The sequence below is a fragment of the Aspergillus udagawae genome (genome assembly GCF_001078395.1).
Source record: "Aspergillus udagawae IFM 46973 DNA, scaffold_7, whole genome shotgun sequence".
In the NCBI taxonomy this organism is placed as follows: Eukaryota; Fungi; Ascomycota; class Eurotiomycetes; order Eurotiales; family Aspergillaceae; genus Aspergillus; species Aspergillus udagawae.
In genome coordinates this window covers 1,969,966-1,985,954 of record NW_025091270.1, presented here as the reverse complement: position 1 = coordinate 1,985,954, position 15,989 = coordinate 1,969,966, and the positions used below count along the sequence as shown (strand labels likewise).

Sequence of the window (15,989 nt, the reverse complement as noted above, 5' to 3'; positions counted from 1 at the left end):
GCTGGTATAAGTGTTGAGCTACTGGGAGTCATCAATTTCTGTATCTTCTCCATTCCGAAATCTGTATATCTGCCAGCATGGATATCTTGCCTATAAGGCTTCTTCTTGCTTGGCCACTCCGAGTTCCCGTAGAGAATCAGTTAGCCCCAACCGTATCCAGTTATCGATCTCTTTCCGGGTGGCAACAGCTATATACCCCAGCATGCCGATTGCATTGACCCCAGCTTCTTTATTGATAGCAGCGCGTTGCCTGGGGAGGACCACCATCCAACGTTTTGTGAGAATAAAATTGTGCGGACACGTAGCGTTAGGTGGAGCCGTGCGAAAATTCTCAGAGAGGCCCTTCCCTTTCTTGGTTGACTGCTCGAGAAGATGATTATAGATCTCTAGTAAGCGTTCTGGCGTCGAGTCATTGGGATTCAAGCGACGATAGAACCATTCAAACGGAACTCGAGGTGGCTCTCCATCCTTTGAGTTAAGAAAGGACGCAAAGAGATTTGGAGGAGTTGGAATCAGCTGCAGGTGCTTATGCAATCGACTGCATCCTCCATCCTGCCCACAGTTGTAAAAGGCAACGTAGTCTGTGTCTAAGGTTGACAAAAGAGACCATGCAGATCTGATATCGTCGAGATTGAGACTCTCATGTTGCCTCTGATAGCCGTCAGAGGTTACGAGCATGAGATGTGGCCTTGCCCAGCAGAACTTGTTGGCGACCAGAATGTGGGAGGTGTTAATTTCGCCAATCTCAAAGCCATGAGTACTAATATCGCTTCCCTCTCTCTTCTGATCCAGCTCATCGATTCCATTTGCTGCTGATGGGTTCAACTGAATTGTCGGCTTTTTGGCGAGAGCGGAGGTAAGCAAGAATTGGAACTAGGAGAATATGATCAGGATCCCTGTGGATATGTGTCCATATTCAGACATGGCGTGAGGCATACCTTGAGCTCTCCATCAATATGTTCAAACATTTCTTCCTTGTCACTGTATATGACTGTGCCAGAATTGACAAGCCTGTCGAACTCGGACAGGATAAATGATTCATCCATGATTACCTTTGCAAAACAGAATCTGAGCGGGCTTTGCCTGTATTGAAGTATGCGCTGTGACCGATTGGTGGTGATGGCTAACTACGCTTCTTTAAAAGGTATTGAAGAGTGTAGCGCGTATGCTAGTGTCTGGATGTTCAGGTTGTTTATCATCGCATGCTTGATCGTCCCATCTGCCCCACCCTCGTAAGCCTAGGCAAAATGGATCTACAACACAAGAAGACTGACCCTTGAAGCTTTGAATCCTGTCAGACATCATCATTCCGCCCCTTATTTGCGTGCTGTCGTCAATCACAGAAAGTAGAAACATCCCACACGATTACCTACCAGATTGTCTCAGTGGCCAATGCGATGGCACCCACAGGGCCACGTCATCAAAGTAGACCCCCATTGCTAGCTGATATTATACCATTCTACACCGCTAAGACGAAGGCACATCTATTTTTGGGGTCATGACTTCAAATGCTACCTACCGACTTTGTCAGCCGGTACTGGTACATTGGTCGAGTCAGGGTTCGACGAACGCTCAGTCCCAGAAATTTATCCAGAAAATATTTTCATCTAAATTTGGCCGCCGTAATTCAATCATACTCGCAAGAATCCCCTTCTGAGCTCTTCATCTAGATAAACGCCTCTAAGTCGACGGCCCTGGTCGGGGTGTACACAATGCCGGCCGATTACGAAAGACGCGATGCTACTGAAGATGAAATAAACGAGTTACCACATGTCGCCGAATCAATTTTATCCATTGTATGGATTGCTCTTGTGGTCAGCAGTGCAGAGAGGTTCCTATTTTAAGCGCAACAACTCCTTGCCGTTAGTTCCCCTCCTAAACCGTTGCAGCATAGGTATGACCGACATCAAAATTGAGTAGAGAATTATGAGCAGGATGATCACGCAAATACCTCGATTCTGGGTGAACATCACTACGGACGGATTGGATTATCCTGTAAGAATGCTATTTTCATGGCTGAGAAATAAATGTAACATCCGAAGTTTATAAGCAGTATGAAATGTCGTCTCTGCCAATCTATAGGTCTTGGATAGTTTCTGGCAAGGTGCCCTGTGTACATCAGAGTAGATGAACCGTGGAATAATGTTCAAGGCCTCTGGCAGGTTGGGATAATGCACACTTGAATATGAAGAATTGCTTCTTGTAATATTAGATTTTGCAGATACTGTACAGCAGGATAGGATGAGACAATAGAGCAAGCAGTAGCAATAGCACGGAAAATTTGAGATCAAATCAGCCGGTTTCTAACAAAGACTCCTTGCCAGCGCGTCCAAGCTACTCTTCAGGCCACCTAGGTCTCTGCTCATGGCAAAAACAATGTTGTCCGGCCTGACAATCACATATCGAGCGCGAGAGTCACCAAGGCGGCGCATGAATTGGCTGGAGCTATATCCTGGCCGGACGGGGTACCCAGTAAGAAGGTCCGCAGAGGCAACACGAGAAACAGGCCACCGGCTCCCACCGGAGAGGTGGTCAGATGAGTCGGAAGGATCGAACTGCAAAATCGACATCTCCGATAATACAGAAGGATCTATTCCAGATTGCCGAAGCACCTGAAGCAGAGCGACCAGTTCCTGCTCCGTTTTGGAGCACTGGGTGGATGCGACGACAAGAAGAGTCAAAATGGTAGGAATGCGCCGCAGCGCCTGGTCAGACAGCTCGACCTTCGAGGTAGAACTATCAGGAAGACTTGTTTGAACATAGACCTGGCCCAGCTTGAACCCTCCGCCGTGCTCCGCAGTGAAGCCACCCCCGACACAACCATGGTACCCTTGACTGTCTTTCCCAAACGGCCCCAAACGCATCCCCAGGGCCCCGAGGAACCCCTGGACAATGTTCACACAGGCGAGCTGAACCGATAATGACCATGAGCTTTCCTTATTGCACAACTCACCGTTTTGCCGGGTCAGCCGAGCAGAATTGTCAGTGCCCAATCGACGTTCACTCGCCCAGGACTGAAGAAGACCGTGTTGTCGAGCCTGCGAGTGCGAAAGTGAGCCGACCTTGGTGAGGACCGCCAATCGCCAGGCTAGCCCGACCGCATCCTGAACACCACATGCCACTCCTTGCCCGCCGAACGGCGGGAAGACATGTGCCGCATCACCAATTAGAACGGTCCGTTCGGCGAACCATTTATTAACCACGCGGTGACTGAAGCGGAACGGACGACAGCGAAGCACCTCAATACAATCCCGAGGAAAAGTCACCTCTACGGGACAGCCGCCGTGAAGCGGCCGGATCTTCCGGGTGATGAGCGGGATCAGATTCTCCCAAAAGATGGCGCTTGCATCCATGGAGTCGTTCCATTCTGGAACCGCAAATTCATGACGCCACAGTCGCTCCGAATGCGGACCAAATCGACCACAGGCTATGGGCTTCCCTGGGGGACGGCAGAAGTGCCAGTTTGCCGGCCAGAAGAGGTCGTATACCGACTCTGGGTCAAGTCCAGCCGCCCACAGCGCAAGGTCGGGGTGGCTTTGCGGCGTGGGGAGGGTGATTTTGAGGTTGGCTGCTATCCAAATTCCTTCGTACTCGAAGATCCCCGGTTCCTGGCGGACACCCGCGGACGGCTCAAGGAAATGTTTGCGGACGATGCCTCTTTTCCCATCTGCACCGACCAGCCAGGCGGCGTGAATTTGGCTAGGTGTTTTTTCGCTATCGAGGTAGTGGACAGTCACTCCGTTCGCGTGCTCGTCGCGTCCAATAACCTCGCAGGATGATTGGAGGGTGCAATGTTCTGAGGAGGCCACCAATTGCCTGAGGAAATACTCTGCACAGTCAGTCAGACTTGATCTATCGTAAATTATACGAGGTTCAGAGCTCAGGAATCCTACCAAGCCTCGGTTGGCTCTGCAAGATGGTACTCGGCAGAGCATGTTCGAGCGCGTCAAAGTCAAGTATGGTTTTGTAGAAAGGTTCGTTCTGATAGGTAGTTGTGTGGAAATTGAGCGAGTGCAGCTCTACCAGGTAGGCAACATTAGTTACTGATTTTGAAAATGCTTGAAAGCTTGAATATAGCACCGACCCTGTCCTATCGAGGAGACATGCTTCCCCAGTCCTAGTGTCCATAGACTCCGAAGAGCATCACCTGTGAGTACGACTCCTCGGGGATCATGGGTGATATCATGCTCTTTCTCAAGAATAATGGACTTGAACAGAATTAGTTTGATTTCTCAGCGATTGCGGTAATATAAGATATCTCAATACCTTAACCTGGTGTCTTGCCAAAGCAAGCCCTAGAGTCAGGCCTGATGGGCCGCCGCCAACAATAACAACGTCGGTATTCATTGGAGAACTGGAAATGCAGAGTGTGAAACGGTGACTGTCAGGAAAGTATATGATAGTCTACAACTATTTGATACCAGGCTTGAACATATTAACATTTTGCATAGTGTGTAAATCACAGGGTGTGTATACCTTGAGTGACCTCCGAAGTTGTGCCGCGGCGAGTCTTGATGTCCGTAACTTGGGAATTCTCCCGCGGGAACACATGAGATGGCGAGGTTAACAGCTCATACTAGTCTCAGCTCACCCAGATATAATCTAGAAATAAGACAGTTCTTCATTTCATTCTTGCACTTTATCTAGAATCATTCCAGGATTGAAGAAAAACAATACAGCTTAGCTTGCATCTATCAGGCCTAAATACCACGGGACATTGGTAAATCGCACATCGCAATTCCAAAGGAGCAATGTCTCTATTTATCCTCGACGTGATTGCCCGTCTGCCCAAATCATGGCAGGACTGGATCCTCCCACCGTCCTCAATCCCTACAGTGACCAACAACCCGTCCAAAGTCCAATTATCCCGCATCGCACACGTCTACTTCGAACATAAAGATGTCGAGAAATTCGACAAATTCGCCAAAGACTTTGGCTTTATCCCAGCAGAACGTAAGGGAAATACCATCTACTACCGCGGGTACGGCAAAGACCCATACGTCTACGTTGCCTCGCAAAGCAAAACCGGCCGATCACGGTTCCTAGGGGGCGCCTGGGTAGCCAAGGACGAGGCCAACTTCAACAAGGCCGCAGCGCTACCGGGCGCTGTCCTGAAGGACCTCGACGAGGCCCCCGGCGGCGGCAAGATGATAACTTTCGCTCGGCCGAACGGAACCTTCTTCCACGTCGTGTACGGGCAGACCGAGCGCAGCGTCGACACGTCAACTGACCAGCCCCCCTCCGCGACACACGAGTCGCAAGGGCCGTACAACACGCCGTTTCAGAAGAAACGGCTCGGCCAGTTCCAGCGGTACCGCGAGGCGCCTGCGCTGGTGCACAAGCTCGGCCACTACGGGTACGTGTGTCGCGAGTTCGACACCGAGCTCGACTTTTACACGTCGAATTTCAACTTCGTTCACTCAGATGTTCTCAACCTGCCGCAGTTCCCGCACGTCGACGTCCTGACCTTCATGCATCTGGATCTGGGGGCGGAGTTCTCAGACCACCACAGTTTGTTCCTGCAGCGGGCGCCGCCGAACGTTCGGGAGACGTACGTCCACCACACCTCGTTCGAGGTGGCGGACTTTGACGAGCAGCTCATGGGGCACCGGTATCTTGCCAAGAAAGGGTGGAAGTCGGTTTGGGGAGTAGGGCGGCATATCCTGGGCAGTCAGATTTTTGATTATTGGTATGATAGCAGTGGGTTCAAGATCGAGCATTACGCGGATGGAGACGTGGTGAATGAGGATAATCCCACTCGTAGGGAACCTGTCGGGCCAATCTCCATCTGGGGTCCTGAGGTGCCGAAGGATTTTGGAGACAATAAGGCACGGTAGGATGGGATCCTTCTGCTGAGGTACAGCAATGTTCTGGTCTAAGGTCATGTTGGCTGGTATGTAATATTATTATATTGATGTATAAATGTACGCGTTGTCCCATACTAGCTCCATAACGGCATGCAACGGCATTCCCGGAGATGAAGAACGCCAACGGCAACAGTGCAGCAAGGGTGATTCTGTTAAGGGCAATTCAACCCCTAGACCCAAGCATCATAAAGGCGAGAAAAAGTCGAAGGAAAAATCAAGCCCGGAAAGGTCAATCACGGGTTCCTGTGGAGTGAGCAACGGGTCCCGCGGATTTGGCGCGAGACCTAGGAGTCCCCTCCATGGCCGAAAGGGTCCAGGCACTTGTATCAGGAGCTGGCCAATGTCGTAGGAGGAGAGTGGACCATGGACGACACTAGCGAATTTATCGAACGACGCTGGTAGAAGTCAGCCAATGTTGGAAGAAAACGAAATAAAAGTAAATATTGGACCCGCCTTTGAGTGACCTCGGAAGGGCCCAGATTCGGGCAAATTGTTCCAAAAACAACAGTAGTATGTCCCTCTCTGCCTGGAGTCTCTCAGAAAGGGCAAGCATTCCAGGCGTGGCCTCGTGTATTTCATGTAGGTAGAGTAGAATCAAGGTACTGAATACAATGAGACAAATGGCTGGATCGACAGTCGAACAGTACCGGCTGTCCCATTCTCTGATGACGGCCACAATGTCTTCGGAGTGGGCCAGCGATCGCTCCCACGACGACGTCCACGCCGAATTGTCCGACAGATCAAACGTGATTGTGTTCAAAAGTCGTGCCGCATGCAGATGAATTAGACAAACAAGCCGTGCATGATGGTCTACACTGGATTCATTGGCAAAAGCGTTGCGAGCTTCGCGGAGAAACTGTGGAGGCAGGGAAAGCACTACGGCCGAGAGATGATCTCCGAATTGAGATCGTCGGTCTCGAAGAGCTTCCGACGGGTTTTGCCTCCTTAACCGAAAAATAGCTGCTGCTTCTCTTAACAGAGTAGTTGTGACGATGTGCATGTTGAAATTTGAGGCAGGGGTATCAGGAGAGCCCATTTCCGCTGAAATGCGCCACAGATCCCTTGTATCTGTGGGCAGAAATTGCGTCACACGACTACTAACGGGGCTATCACTTGAGCCCTCTAGAGAAGTAGCCACCAAGGCGGTCCGTATGCTCTCCTTTTCCAGAACAAATGGGGTGGCTGCCATAATGTTTGAGTACGAGTCCAAGCAGTAGATACACCACCAAACATATCTCCATTCTTCCAGATTGGCTGGGTTTGCCAAGATGTCGCCAAACGAGTTGTACCGATCAGTGGAATCCAGCTGATGCAGACCTAATCGCAGGGCTTTGCGCGAGAGACGACTGATATAGTCCCATGCATCCCCACCATGGCCCTGGTGGAAACGATAAAATGCGAGCAGGCAGCATTGCCGGAACGCGTCCAGCAGCATGGCGGGCGGGGTTGGGCCGCCCAATGGGTCGTCTTTCAACAGTTGTTGAAGACAATCATCGATATTGGCTACCTGCCAACCGTGCGGTAGGCCGAGAGACTTTGCCGTAACAGCTAGGACAGTAAGCAGCAGAGAACGGTTGATCGTGCCGTTCTCGTAGCGCCCGAGAAATTCTTCTTTCCGAAATAATGGGATAGAATAATGGACAAAGTCGAAGAAGTCATGGACCCTAACCAAGGTTGAGGCAATTGTCATCAATTTCAAAACAATATGGCTTGGTAGCAGGACTTACAGCTTCGCCTGCATCTCTGGCGATATCCCCAGCTCTGAGGACACGGATGGCCCGGCTGCAGGGACAAGCGGTGTCAACCCGGAAAAGAGAGACTGGGGATCTGGATTATTATCGCCCATTGAAAAGCCAGCATCAGCGTCCAGCTGAAATCCCGTCGCTGGAGAAGCAACAAAGATGTCGGAAAAGAATGATGGCATGTGCTCGCCATTGTCGTGGTCTGAACCGACGCATGGATGAGTGGTCTTTGGGGACTTGGCAGTGCGCCTCGCTGCTTTTCGTGTTCCCCTGGCTGGACCTGGCTTTTTCTTGGAGGACGAATAAACGCAAGCAAAACCCCCTTCATGACATCGAGAGCAAACCGGTCGTTTCTGATCACCTTCAATGGATCTGAGTGACGATTGTTCTCATACGGGGATCCTCAAGCAAGGCACTCACACTTTACTTTTCTCCTGAAAAGGGTTAGTCAGGCGGAAATCCGGGATATGGATGGAACCACTCACGAAATGCATTTGTCACATACTCGCAAGTTGCTAGCTCCAGGACTCTGCGAGTCCTGTTCGTGAGCTACTGTCGAGTCAGACCGGCTAGAGGCATCTGGAGACATTGTTACATTGGTCTCCCTTTGTGCCTGATCTCAAATAAATTGCTGCATGTTCGAGACTCTGGTGGTCGACGCTGTGTTTGTGGCTGCAAGACGTTCGTTGGCTTTGCGGGGGATAGACAATTCATATCACATGACGTGGCTGTCTTTCTAACTACCGCACCAAAGCTAGCAAATCAGATGATTTAAAAAATAAAGTTATTGCCACCTTTCGGATCCACTCATTGCAGCCTCTCTCATTGGGCAGAATCAAACATGGAGTTCCTCCGCGGACAAACTTCGACGCTGCACCAGCATTGCCTATGGGAATGCTACTTTCATACATTCAAAGGCAACCACAGAGACATTCCGTCCTTTGGGGCTACGCTAGAAGATGGCAGGCATCAAAAATAGCCTGTCAAGCAACCGGATCAATCCCTCTTCAACTTCTTCAAATCAAACATACGCGCAAACATCCAATCAAAGAGACCAAACCAAAGCCACCCTCCAACGAGTAATTGTATCAACTTGCTCTTATTTCCTTCCCACAGCCATTTCTTGTATGATCTCGAACCGGAATGTCGGACTATTTGTGCAACGACGCTCTGCGCGTAGGTATCGCGGCTCATTGCACCTTCCTGACTGTGCTGGACGCGGCGATTGTACTCTGGCAATATGCCCTTATAAAGAGAATCTGGCGCCAGTTGGCGATCCTCCCGAGCAATCCGCGACTGGACGCCTCCTGTAATGATTGTGACGACTTTGACTCTGTAGACACGCATCATAAGATGAGATTTCAATCCGGTACAAGAGGCGAATCCCAAGAGGGCTGTGAAAACTCACCCAAATGGAGCCAGTTCGATACGCATCGTGTCGCTCAAGGAATGCAAAGCTGCTTTAGATGCGTTGTAAACGGAGCCAAAGACGTACGGCATCACCTAGAGCAATCAACATGGTCTCTTACGTAGAGCTCCATGGCTGCCGTGCTTACCCCAGATACTGATCCAATTTGCACAATTGATCCCTTAGCCTTCAGGAGCAGCGGCAGGAATGTTTGACACATCAATATCACAGCGAAGAAGTTCGTCTCGAAAATCTGCCGGGCTTCCTGCAAGTCTACCTCCATTGCAGGGACTGTGTAGTCTGGAGGCAGAATGTTAGCATATAGACGAGAAAAAGCCCAAACACTTCTGATAGTCAGTGCTCTCACTTTGACCACTGCGATTGCGAACGGTCAGTCTTGAATGACAAAGGAATCAGGAGCTCGCGGGTGTTCACATACGCATTGTTGACCAGGTAGTCCAGCCCTCTGGAACCTACGCGCCTCTCGATCTCGGCATAGCATTGTAGTACGCTTTGCGGATCGTCGACTGTGAGTGCTAACGTCTCGATTCCTTTGGCTTCCAGACTCGCAAGGTCTTCAAGTCGTCTCGCGGTCGCAAACACACGGAGCCCTTTTGCTTTGAATGCACAGCAAAGCGAGTAGCCTATGCCTCCAGGGGAGCACCTAAATCACATCATAGTATTCAGCAAATATCAATATAGAGGAGGCCAGGGTGACAATGCGTTCGAACCCTGTTATGACAACTGTTCTTCTTTCGTCCGCATCGAGCATTGCGTCAACCTATCAAAGCCACGGTCAGCTACGGAAAGCCGCAGGGTAACTTTATGTTAACTACCTTGAATCAGCAGTGGAAGAACCAGGAATCAGGAGCAGTGGATCTAGCAAGTTGCACCAGGGAAGGTCTTTTATTGTAGCCTAGGCTCAGCTTAACCTCGGCCAGACGGTCCTTGAAAAGGGTAAGAAGAATCGCCTGGACGAAAAAGAAGATGGTGATATCGGTTCCATAATCACTAATCGAATGATGTCGACGAGCATCACATGGTACTTAAACTATGTTTTTGCCGGTGGCTCAGCTAGGAAGGCGAGTTCTTCCGCGGAGGACTTTGGAATATGCACGACGATCTGGGACACTTGCAGACGACATCAAACTGCAGCGACTTCACTATTGACTAGAGCAAGCCAAGATAAAAATCATTTTGTTTCAGAATTTGACCCATTCTTCGGTGGATTACAGGATTGAGATCTTCCTGTCCCACGAATCACACATGAGTGATACACTCACGCGATATATATAGACTGTCTCAAACATACTCAAAAGGGGCAACTACCATGGAGCTGCATGTCAGAAATCCGAATGCCTAAGGAGCCCTCTAGTTTCAGTGTAGTCTTCAGCGCAGTGTTGCAATAGCCGCGCTAATAATAATCCTTTGAAGAGTAACATGATAATTATATATTTTGATACATAGCAGTTGCTTGCTCTGCCAGAGCTGTGCAGGATTGGCTAAATGACATGGAACCAAACATAATGATATGATTGTTCATATATACTCTTTCCTTCAAGCTCTAAACATTCAGCAAACGGGTGATCATTCAACTGGTCTTAGATATGGTCAAATGACATGTGCTTCACCTGCCACACTCATTCTCCATACCACTACCATTTGGAAGCTCCAATCATGCACTACTGGAGAAATGCAGCTTTGTTTCGCTCCAGGAACTCTCTCCAGCTCGTTGCCTGATACCCAGCCTTCTCGAGCCAGTCATTGCTCTCTTTCAGATCCCTGCCGTTGAAGTAACCAGGATTCTCAATGAAGAGGTGGTTCTCCAGCATCTCTTCGGCAATAGGACCGGGCAGAAAGCTCTTATAAGTATCAGAGTCCACCTGAACGAATCGAGCTTTCTGTCCGGTAACGTCCTCGAACTCCTGGAGGATTCGAGTAGGGGTGTAGTAGTCTTGGGCGACGAGGATCTGCGCACCGAGGGACTCGGAAGGATTTTTCAACGCCGCAGCGACGTATTTGCCTATGCAGATCATCAGCCTTCGTTATTCCCATGCAATATCCTCGAGATGGTTGTCACCTACCCATATCGTTCACGATGTCGACCAGTGGGAACTTGGCGTTCTGACTGACAGGATACGCCAGGGTGTAGACGCCGTCCTCACCCTTGCGCAGCATACCCATCTCGGGATAATTGCTCATGAAATACCCCGGCAGCACAAAGGTAGCCGGCACACCAATGGACCGGATGTACTGTTCCACCTGCGCTTTCTGATCGAAATGGGGTACATGTTTCAGCCGACCACCCGATGTCTCGGTGACATTGAGCAAGGAAGAAAAGATCAGATGTTGGACGCCAGCTTCTTTTGCTGCGTCGGCCGCGTTCTTGCCATGCACCAGTTCTGCATCTGAACCGGCGGCGCCCCAAGCCGGAGTGGTCACAAGGAAGACCGAGTGGCTGCCTTGCAGTGCCTGGACGAGAGACTCTTTCGAGTTCATATCGGCCTTGCTGGTAGTCAGCATTGTTTCGGTGTTTGGTCTGGTGGGTGGGAAATGCATACATTTCTCAATTCAACGCCTTGCTTGGACAGCGCTTGAGCTGCTGGCTTCGAGGCGTCACGGGTGATACCGCGGATCTTGAATTCTTGGGAGAGCTTTGCATCCTGCAGGATTGTGCGGATGACAGAACCGCCCTGCTTTCCCGTCGCGCCGAAGACTGTGATGATTTTGGACATTTTGATGAATTGATTGATAGCTATGAGAGTCGATGAAAGTCGAGTCGTTGGGAATTGAAGATCTCGTTGATGGACATGGCTCTTGCGGATAATACCGTCCTTTTATCCTCAGTCTTGAAGATATACATGACTTGACATTGCCCTCATCAACCTGGTCATGACAAATGATTGTCACGACTCGGTCTTGGCACTGCCGAGGATTATGAATAAAAAGGCTACCTTATTTTATCCAACTGTGCCTTGCGTAGTCAGCTCGGCCTCCGAATGATGCGAACATCCTGCATATTATTAATCACTACAAGCTTCTTGCCGCTTCTGTGGGTGGGCGCACAAGAGTCACATGACTACCAAGAACTTACTAAGCAGTTTAGTCACACCGTACCAAAAGAACGACCTCCAGCTGAGCTACAAGCACTCTACGGCCCTTACTCATGTCAGCAAGGACACCCTAACGTGTCCTCGCATCATCTGTTCTTTTCATCTTTTCAGCTAAATTCATCCTATTATTTTGGATTGGTTCCCATTGGTAAATTAGCCCCATTCTTGCATACAATGCCATACTGTATCAGCTTGCTATCATAGGTGGGCCACTCAGTGTCTTGTCTAGGCGGCAAGTTACTGCTCCGTGCCCCGATGTTCTCCTTGTAGGCTCCGAGATGAGCCAACCAATGGTTATTCCAAGACATTAACGGAACTTGAACACGGAGGCGCGGGAGACCCGCCGACGGCCGTAGATCGCGGCTCCACCCCTCCTCTCCAGTAGAGACTCTTGACGCTTGACAGCTCCACTATCTGTAGGGAAGAGGGTGTTTGAGAAGATGTATTTGGCTAAAGTATTCTAGCGTTGGCTGTTCGGAGAAGAAAGGAAACCAAACCATGGATCTACAGATGTCTAGGAGTGAAATACGAGTCGGATGGCCTTTAAATGGACCATGGCTTGCCTATGAATGATTCCCTAACCAGTATATAACTTTCCTTTGGTATAAATCTCAGCGCTGCGGGGATCAGTATACTCCTGCCAGAATGGCATCATGACTCTCCGTGCATCGCGTCTGGGGACATCCCGCAGCTGTCCTCACAGTGACCGTCACAGTATCGGTCGCGTTCTGGTGACGGAGTAGACTGTTGGTGAACTCATCTCTAAGATTGCCGACTCGACCATGAACGTTGCGCTACGCTTACCCTTACTTGATGGCGAGGTCCGCTACGCGGTCCTGAGAGAGTACGCACAGAGAGCAGTGGATGTCCTCGCACGACGCATCCGCTTGACCTTTTTGGACGCCCAGGCTGCGGCATCAGTGCTGCCAGCCGTGATTGGCATCATGGTGGAGGAGTTAGAATGGGGAGAGGTCCGCAACCATTCCAAGTTTACCGAGTCTATCCAGTTTCTACGATCGATGGGGTTGGAGGGGGAAACGACAGATGCATTGTTGGCATAAGAGTTGCTCTTTCATTTGATATGACAGATATGTGCCCATTCAAGGAGATATGCAATGATAACAATCTACAAGAAGATGCGCACTCTAAAATAGCCGGCGTCGGGCAAGAAAGCCAGTAGACAGATGGACAGGAGGTCTGAACGTAGAATACCACAAATATCGAATTTCGAGGCTAATCCCACCATTTGTGTCTCTGCTATGCATGTTATATCTGAGAACTAGGTGGCAGATGTGGTGTGGTTAGGGAGTAATCGCTGGCTGCGATGGGATCCTCGACATTGTGTGTAAACCTATACATGCTGGGAACGACGGCCATGGCAGGCGGAAGTCGAGGATAGTTGAAAAAGTCGAAAATTTCAAGACATTCAAGGTCCTCAATGGAGAGCGACCTGACGGGAAGGGTCCCAGGATGTGGGAAGCGAGTTGCTGAAATATTGATTTGGTAGGCAATCCTATAAGTCAGAGTTAGACCCCGCTCTTTTTTCAGAGGAAAAAAGAAAGCAATATTTATTCATTCGCATACAGCTTAGGGGACATACATCCGCATCCTGGCAAGCTCATTTGCAGCTGGAGCTTGTGATGGGCGCTGCATCAGCACTTGGTTGGATATCTTTCGTAGCATCGAGGCACAGTCCTCTGCTGAACTCCACTGCTGGCCCATCTGCTGAAGTGTCAAGATGAAGAATTCGTAGCTGGGGTCCAATACACCACCTTTGCTACCGGTATGGACGAGCAGGAGACGAGCCACGATGGATAAAGCCAGGGCAAATTGAGGCCCCATCAGGTCAAGCATGCCGGTGTCCACAACCTCTTGGGCAATTCCGTGTAGACTACGGACTGCCGCGAGGCAGCGTTGCGATGCATTGAGTGAAGAGTGGAAGATATGCGACTGGACCGGTGGGTAAGCAGCACAGGAGTGCAACCGCACTACCGCCGTGACGAACGCGGCATGTAGAGTGATCCAGTTTGAGATTTTGCTTGTCGGATCCGAGTGACAGAGCTGCGAGACGTTACTGTAATCACCCGGCAATCTCCCCAACCAACTATTCAGCTCATAATCCAACTCTTGGAAGGTCCTTTCCCACTTCTGAACCTCTGCCAGGGAGCAAATGTCGACCGGCGTCTGGAGGAAGAGGTGGATGCGACTCAGAATACGAACGATCTCGCAGTGGTAGGAAAAGCTGCCGAGGTTTTCGGGATGGTCAATGACAATCTCCGCGCCCCTCAGATCCCTGGACCAGCGGGTTTCTACCGGCTGATTCCTGGAGAACAGGTCATAGCGACACGGGAGGGCGCGGTCAATACTAGATTCAGGCAACACAAAGTCCGAGCCCGTAGCAACCGCAGCGTAGCGTTCCAAGATGTACGCCATCCAGAATAGACGACGGCGCCCTTCTTCTTCTCTCCAGGAGTCGGGATGCGGCAAGATTCGGTCGCGGAACCGACTGAAGCCGGCAATGGCCCGCACGGAGGAAGACAGGGCATGAGGGGATTCGACGTGTAGATTTAACTGGAGGGTAGTATGAACAACAAGGGCGATGATGTTTGTTGTCTGTGGGCCATTTGACGAACCGAGGAAGTCAAAGGAGAGGATCACCAAGGCCTGAAGGGACTGGAGTGAGGGATTTTCTACAGCACAAAGGAGTACCTTGGCTTTAGCCGCATCATAGTATTGTCTGCGGGCATGTGGCGTCAGGGACGGGTCCTGACTGAACCGCAAGGCAGTAGCGACAATTGCATAAAGGACAACGGAATCCGGGTTATCAGGCCCAGGAATGGTGGAGAACAACTCAAAGGTACCCTGACGGTCCAAAATAGGACACCAGGTGTTAACATGCTTGAAGTACAGGTCGATTAGGCTGTACAGCAGATCGGCGGTCGGCAGATCCGACGCCGATGAGAGGCGCTCTCTGGGGGCTTCGGGTGATGAGACTGTGAGAGTGTTTGTTGCCCGGGATCTGTCATGATGGCACGGTGGTTCGGGGTGGCATGGCTCTGTCGGTGTCGCTCTGGGGGGCTGGGGTCGTTGTAGCGGAGTATCGACAGGCACAAGCACATTGGCCCACCCGGGCACCATGGATGAGTCACTGGATAGACAGACTGTGCGATGGGTTTCAACCTGACGACCAAGGGCTGTGAGCATCGCCTCCATGCGATTGACTTTGTTCTCAAGCTCTCGTATGTGTCCAGCGTTCACCCAGGGTTTTAGCCTTGCTCTGTAAAGGCAGACCCGTGAATTTCGAGAGCACCACCCGCACGAAGGCCTGGCTCGATCGCATCGCACTTTTCTGGTCTGACAAGCCTCACAGCTTGGATCATATTCGTTAGTGATGGTCAGACTGATGTCGAGAACAGGCGCTTTGGGGCGAGGAAGAGAGGGGCGGAGGGGGGGGGGAAGGGGGGAAACGAAGAGAGAAAGGGGATGTATACGCTGTCAGAGCGGCATGTGTCTTCGGATCTAACAGCCTCTTTGACCGCCGTAGATCCGGGCTGGGATCCTCATCCAGAACATTACGTAGTTCCATAGACTCCACTGGCTTTGCTAATTGTTAGAATAACTTGGGAGGATTGATTTTGAGGCCTTCACACCCCCAGGCTACTGGGAACTGAAACTTGAGGCACGGAAGTACATAAATCGACCATAACTTGAACGGGGAGCTGACGGGGAGAAGCAAAGAGGAAAAGAACTGAGACAAGACACTGGGGCAAGGCAGAAAGTTTGCTCGCCCAGGCTCCGCTCAGGATTGATACTAATACAGTACTACGTACTCGATTTGTTCGGCTAGTGCGCACGTGGC

General features: G+C 50.5%; 8 protein-coding genes across 8 annotated transcripts; 2 read left to right on the top strand and 6 right to left on the bottom strand.

Annotated features, from left to right (window-relative positions):
- Nucleotides 1–90: 90 nt before the first annotated feature.
- Aud_009353 (uncharacterized protein) lies at nucleotides 91–1,046 on the bottom strand (the record flags this gene model as incomplete). Its single annotated transcript, XM_043294209.1, has 2 exons — nucleotides 91–873; nucleotides 939–1,046. 2 exons carry the CDS (start codon nucleotides 1,044–1,046, stop codon nucleotides 91–93), a joined length of 891 nt encoding a protein of 296 aa, XP_043150144.1.
- A 1,257-nt stretch (nucleotides 1,047–2,303) lies between these two features.
- Aud_009352 (putative monooxygenase) lies at nucleotides 2,304–4,347 on the bottom strand (the record flags this gene model as incomplete). The annotated part of the gene is made up of 3 exons (XM_043294208.1): nucleotides 2,304–3,829; nucleotides 4,085–4,208; nucleotides 4,267–4,347. 3 exons carry the CDS (start codon nucleotides 4,345–4,347, stop codon nucleotides 2,304–2,306), a joined length of 1,731 nt encoding a protein of 576 aa, XP_043150143.1.
- Nucleotides 4,348–4,751: 404 nt separating this feature from the next.
- Aud_009351 (2,4,5-trihydroxytoluene oxygenase) lies at nucleotides 4,752–5,837 on the top strand (the record flags this gene model as incomplete). The annotated part of the gene is made up of 1 exon (XM_043294207.1): nucleotides 4,752–5,837. The coding sequence occupies one exon, from the start codon at nucleotides 4,752–4,754 to the stop codon at nucleotides 5,835–5,837; it is 1,086 nt and encodes a 361-aa protein (XP_043150142.1).
- A 213-nt stretch (nucleotides 5,838–6,050) lies between these two features.
- Aud_009350 (transcription factor domain-containing protein) lies at nucleotides 6,051–8,198 on the bottom strand (the record flags this gene model as incomplete). The annotated part of the gene is made up of 5 exons (XM_043294206.1): nucleotides 6,051–6,262; nucleotides 6,510–7,531; nucleotides 7,595–7,981; nucleotides 8,030–8,043; nucleotides 8,115–8,198. The coding sequence occupies 5 exons, from the start codon at nucleotides 8,196–8,198 to the stop codon at nucleotides 6,051–6,053; spliced, it is 1,719 nt and encodes a 572-aa protein (XP_043150141.1).
- Nucleotides 8,199–8,605: 407 nt separating this feature from the next.
- Aud_009349 (SDR family oxidoreductase) lies at nucleotides 8,606–9,789 on the bottom strand (the record flags this gene model as incomplete). Its single annotated transcript, XM_043294205.1, has 6 exons — nucleotides 8,606–8,942; nucleotides 9,018–9,112; nucleotides 9,166–9,317; nucleotides 9,385–9,392; nucleotides 9,457–9,681; nucleotides 9,749–9,789. 6 exons carry the CDS (start codon nucleotides 9,787–9,789, stop codon nucleotides 8,606–8,608), a joined length of 858 nt encoding a protein of 285 aa, XP_043150140.1.
- A 910-nt stretch (nucleotides 9,790–10,699) lies between these two features.
- Aud_009348 (NmrA/HSCARG family protein) lies at nucleotides 10,700–11,752 on the bottom strand (the record flags this gene model as incomplete). The annotated part of the gene is made up of 3 exons (XM_043294204.1): nucleotides 10,700–11,040; nucleotides 11,102–11,522; nucleotides 11,579–11,752. The coding sequence occupies 3 exons, from the start codon at nucleotides 11,750–11,752 to the stop codon at nucleotides 10,700–10,702; spliced, it is 936 nt and encodes a 311-aa protein (XP_043150139.1).
- A 1,160-nt stretch (nucleotides 11,753–12,912) lies between these two features.
- Nucleotides 12,913–13,191, top strand: Aud_009347 (mitochondrial glycerol-3-phosphate dehydrogenase; the record flags this gene model as incomplete). Its single annotated transcript, XM_043294203.1, has 1 exon — nucleotides 12,913–13,191. The coding sequence occupies one exon, from the start codon at nucleotides 12,913–12,915 to the stop codon at nucleotides 13,189–13,191; it is 279 nt and encodes a 92-aa protein (XP_043150138.1).
- A 205-nt stretch (nucleotides 13,192–13,396) lies between these two features.
- On the bottom strand, nucleotides 13,397–15,343 carry Aud_009346 (fungal specific transcription factor domain-containing protein; the record flags this gene model as incomplete). The annotated part of the gene is made up of 2 exons (XM_043294202.1): nucleotides 13,397–13,643; nucleotides 13,731–15,343. The coding sequence occupies 2 exons, from the start codon at nucleotides 15,341–15,343 to the stop codon at nucleotides 13,397–13,399; spliced, it is 1,860 nt and encodes a 619-aa protein (XP_043150137.1).
- Between the last annotated feature and the right edge of the window lie 646 nt (nucleotides 15,344–15,989).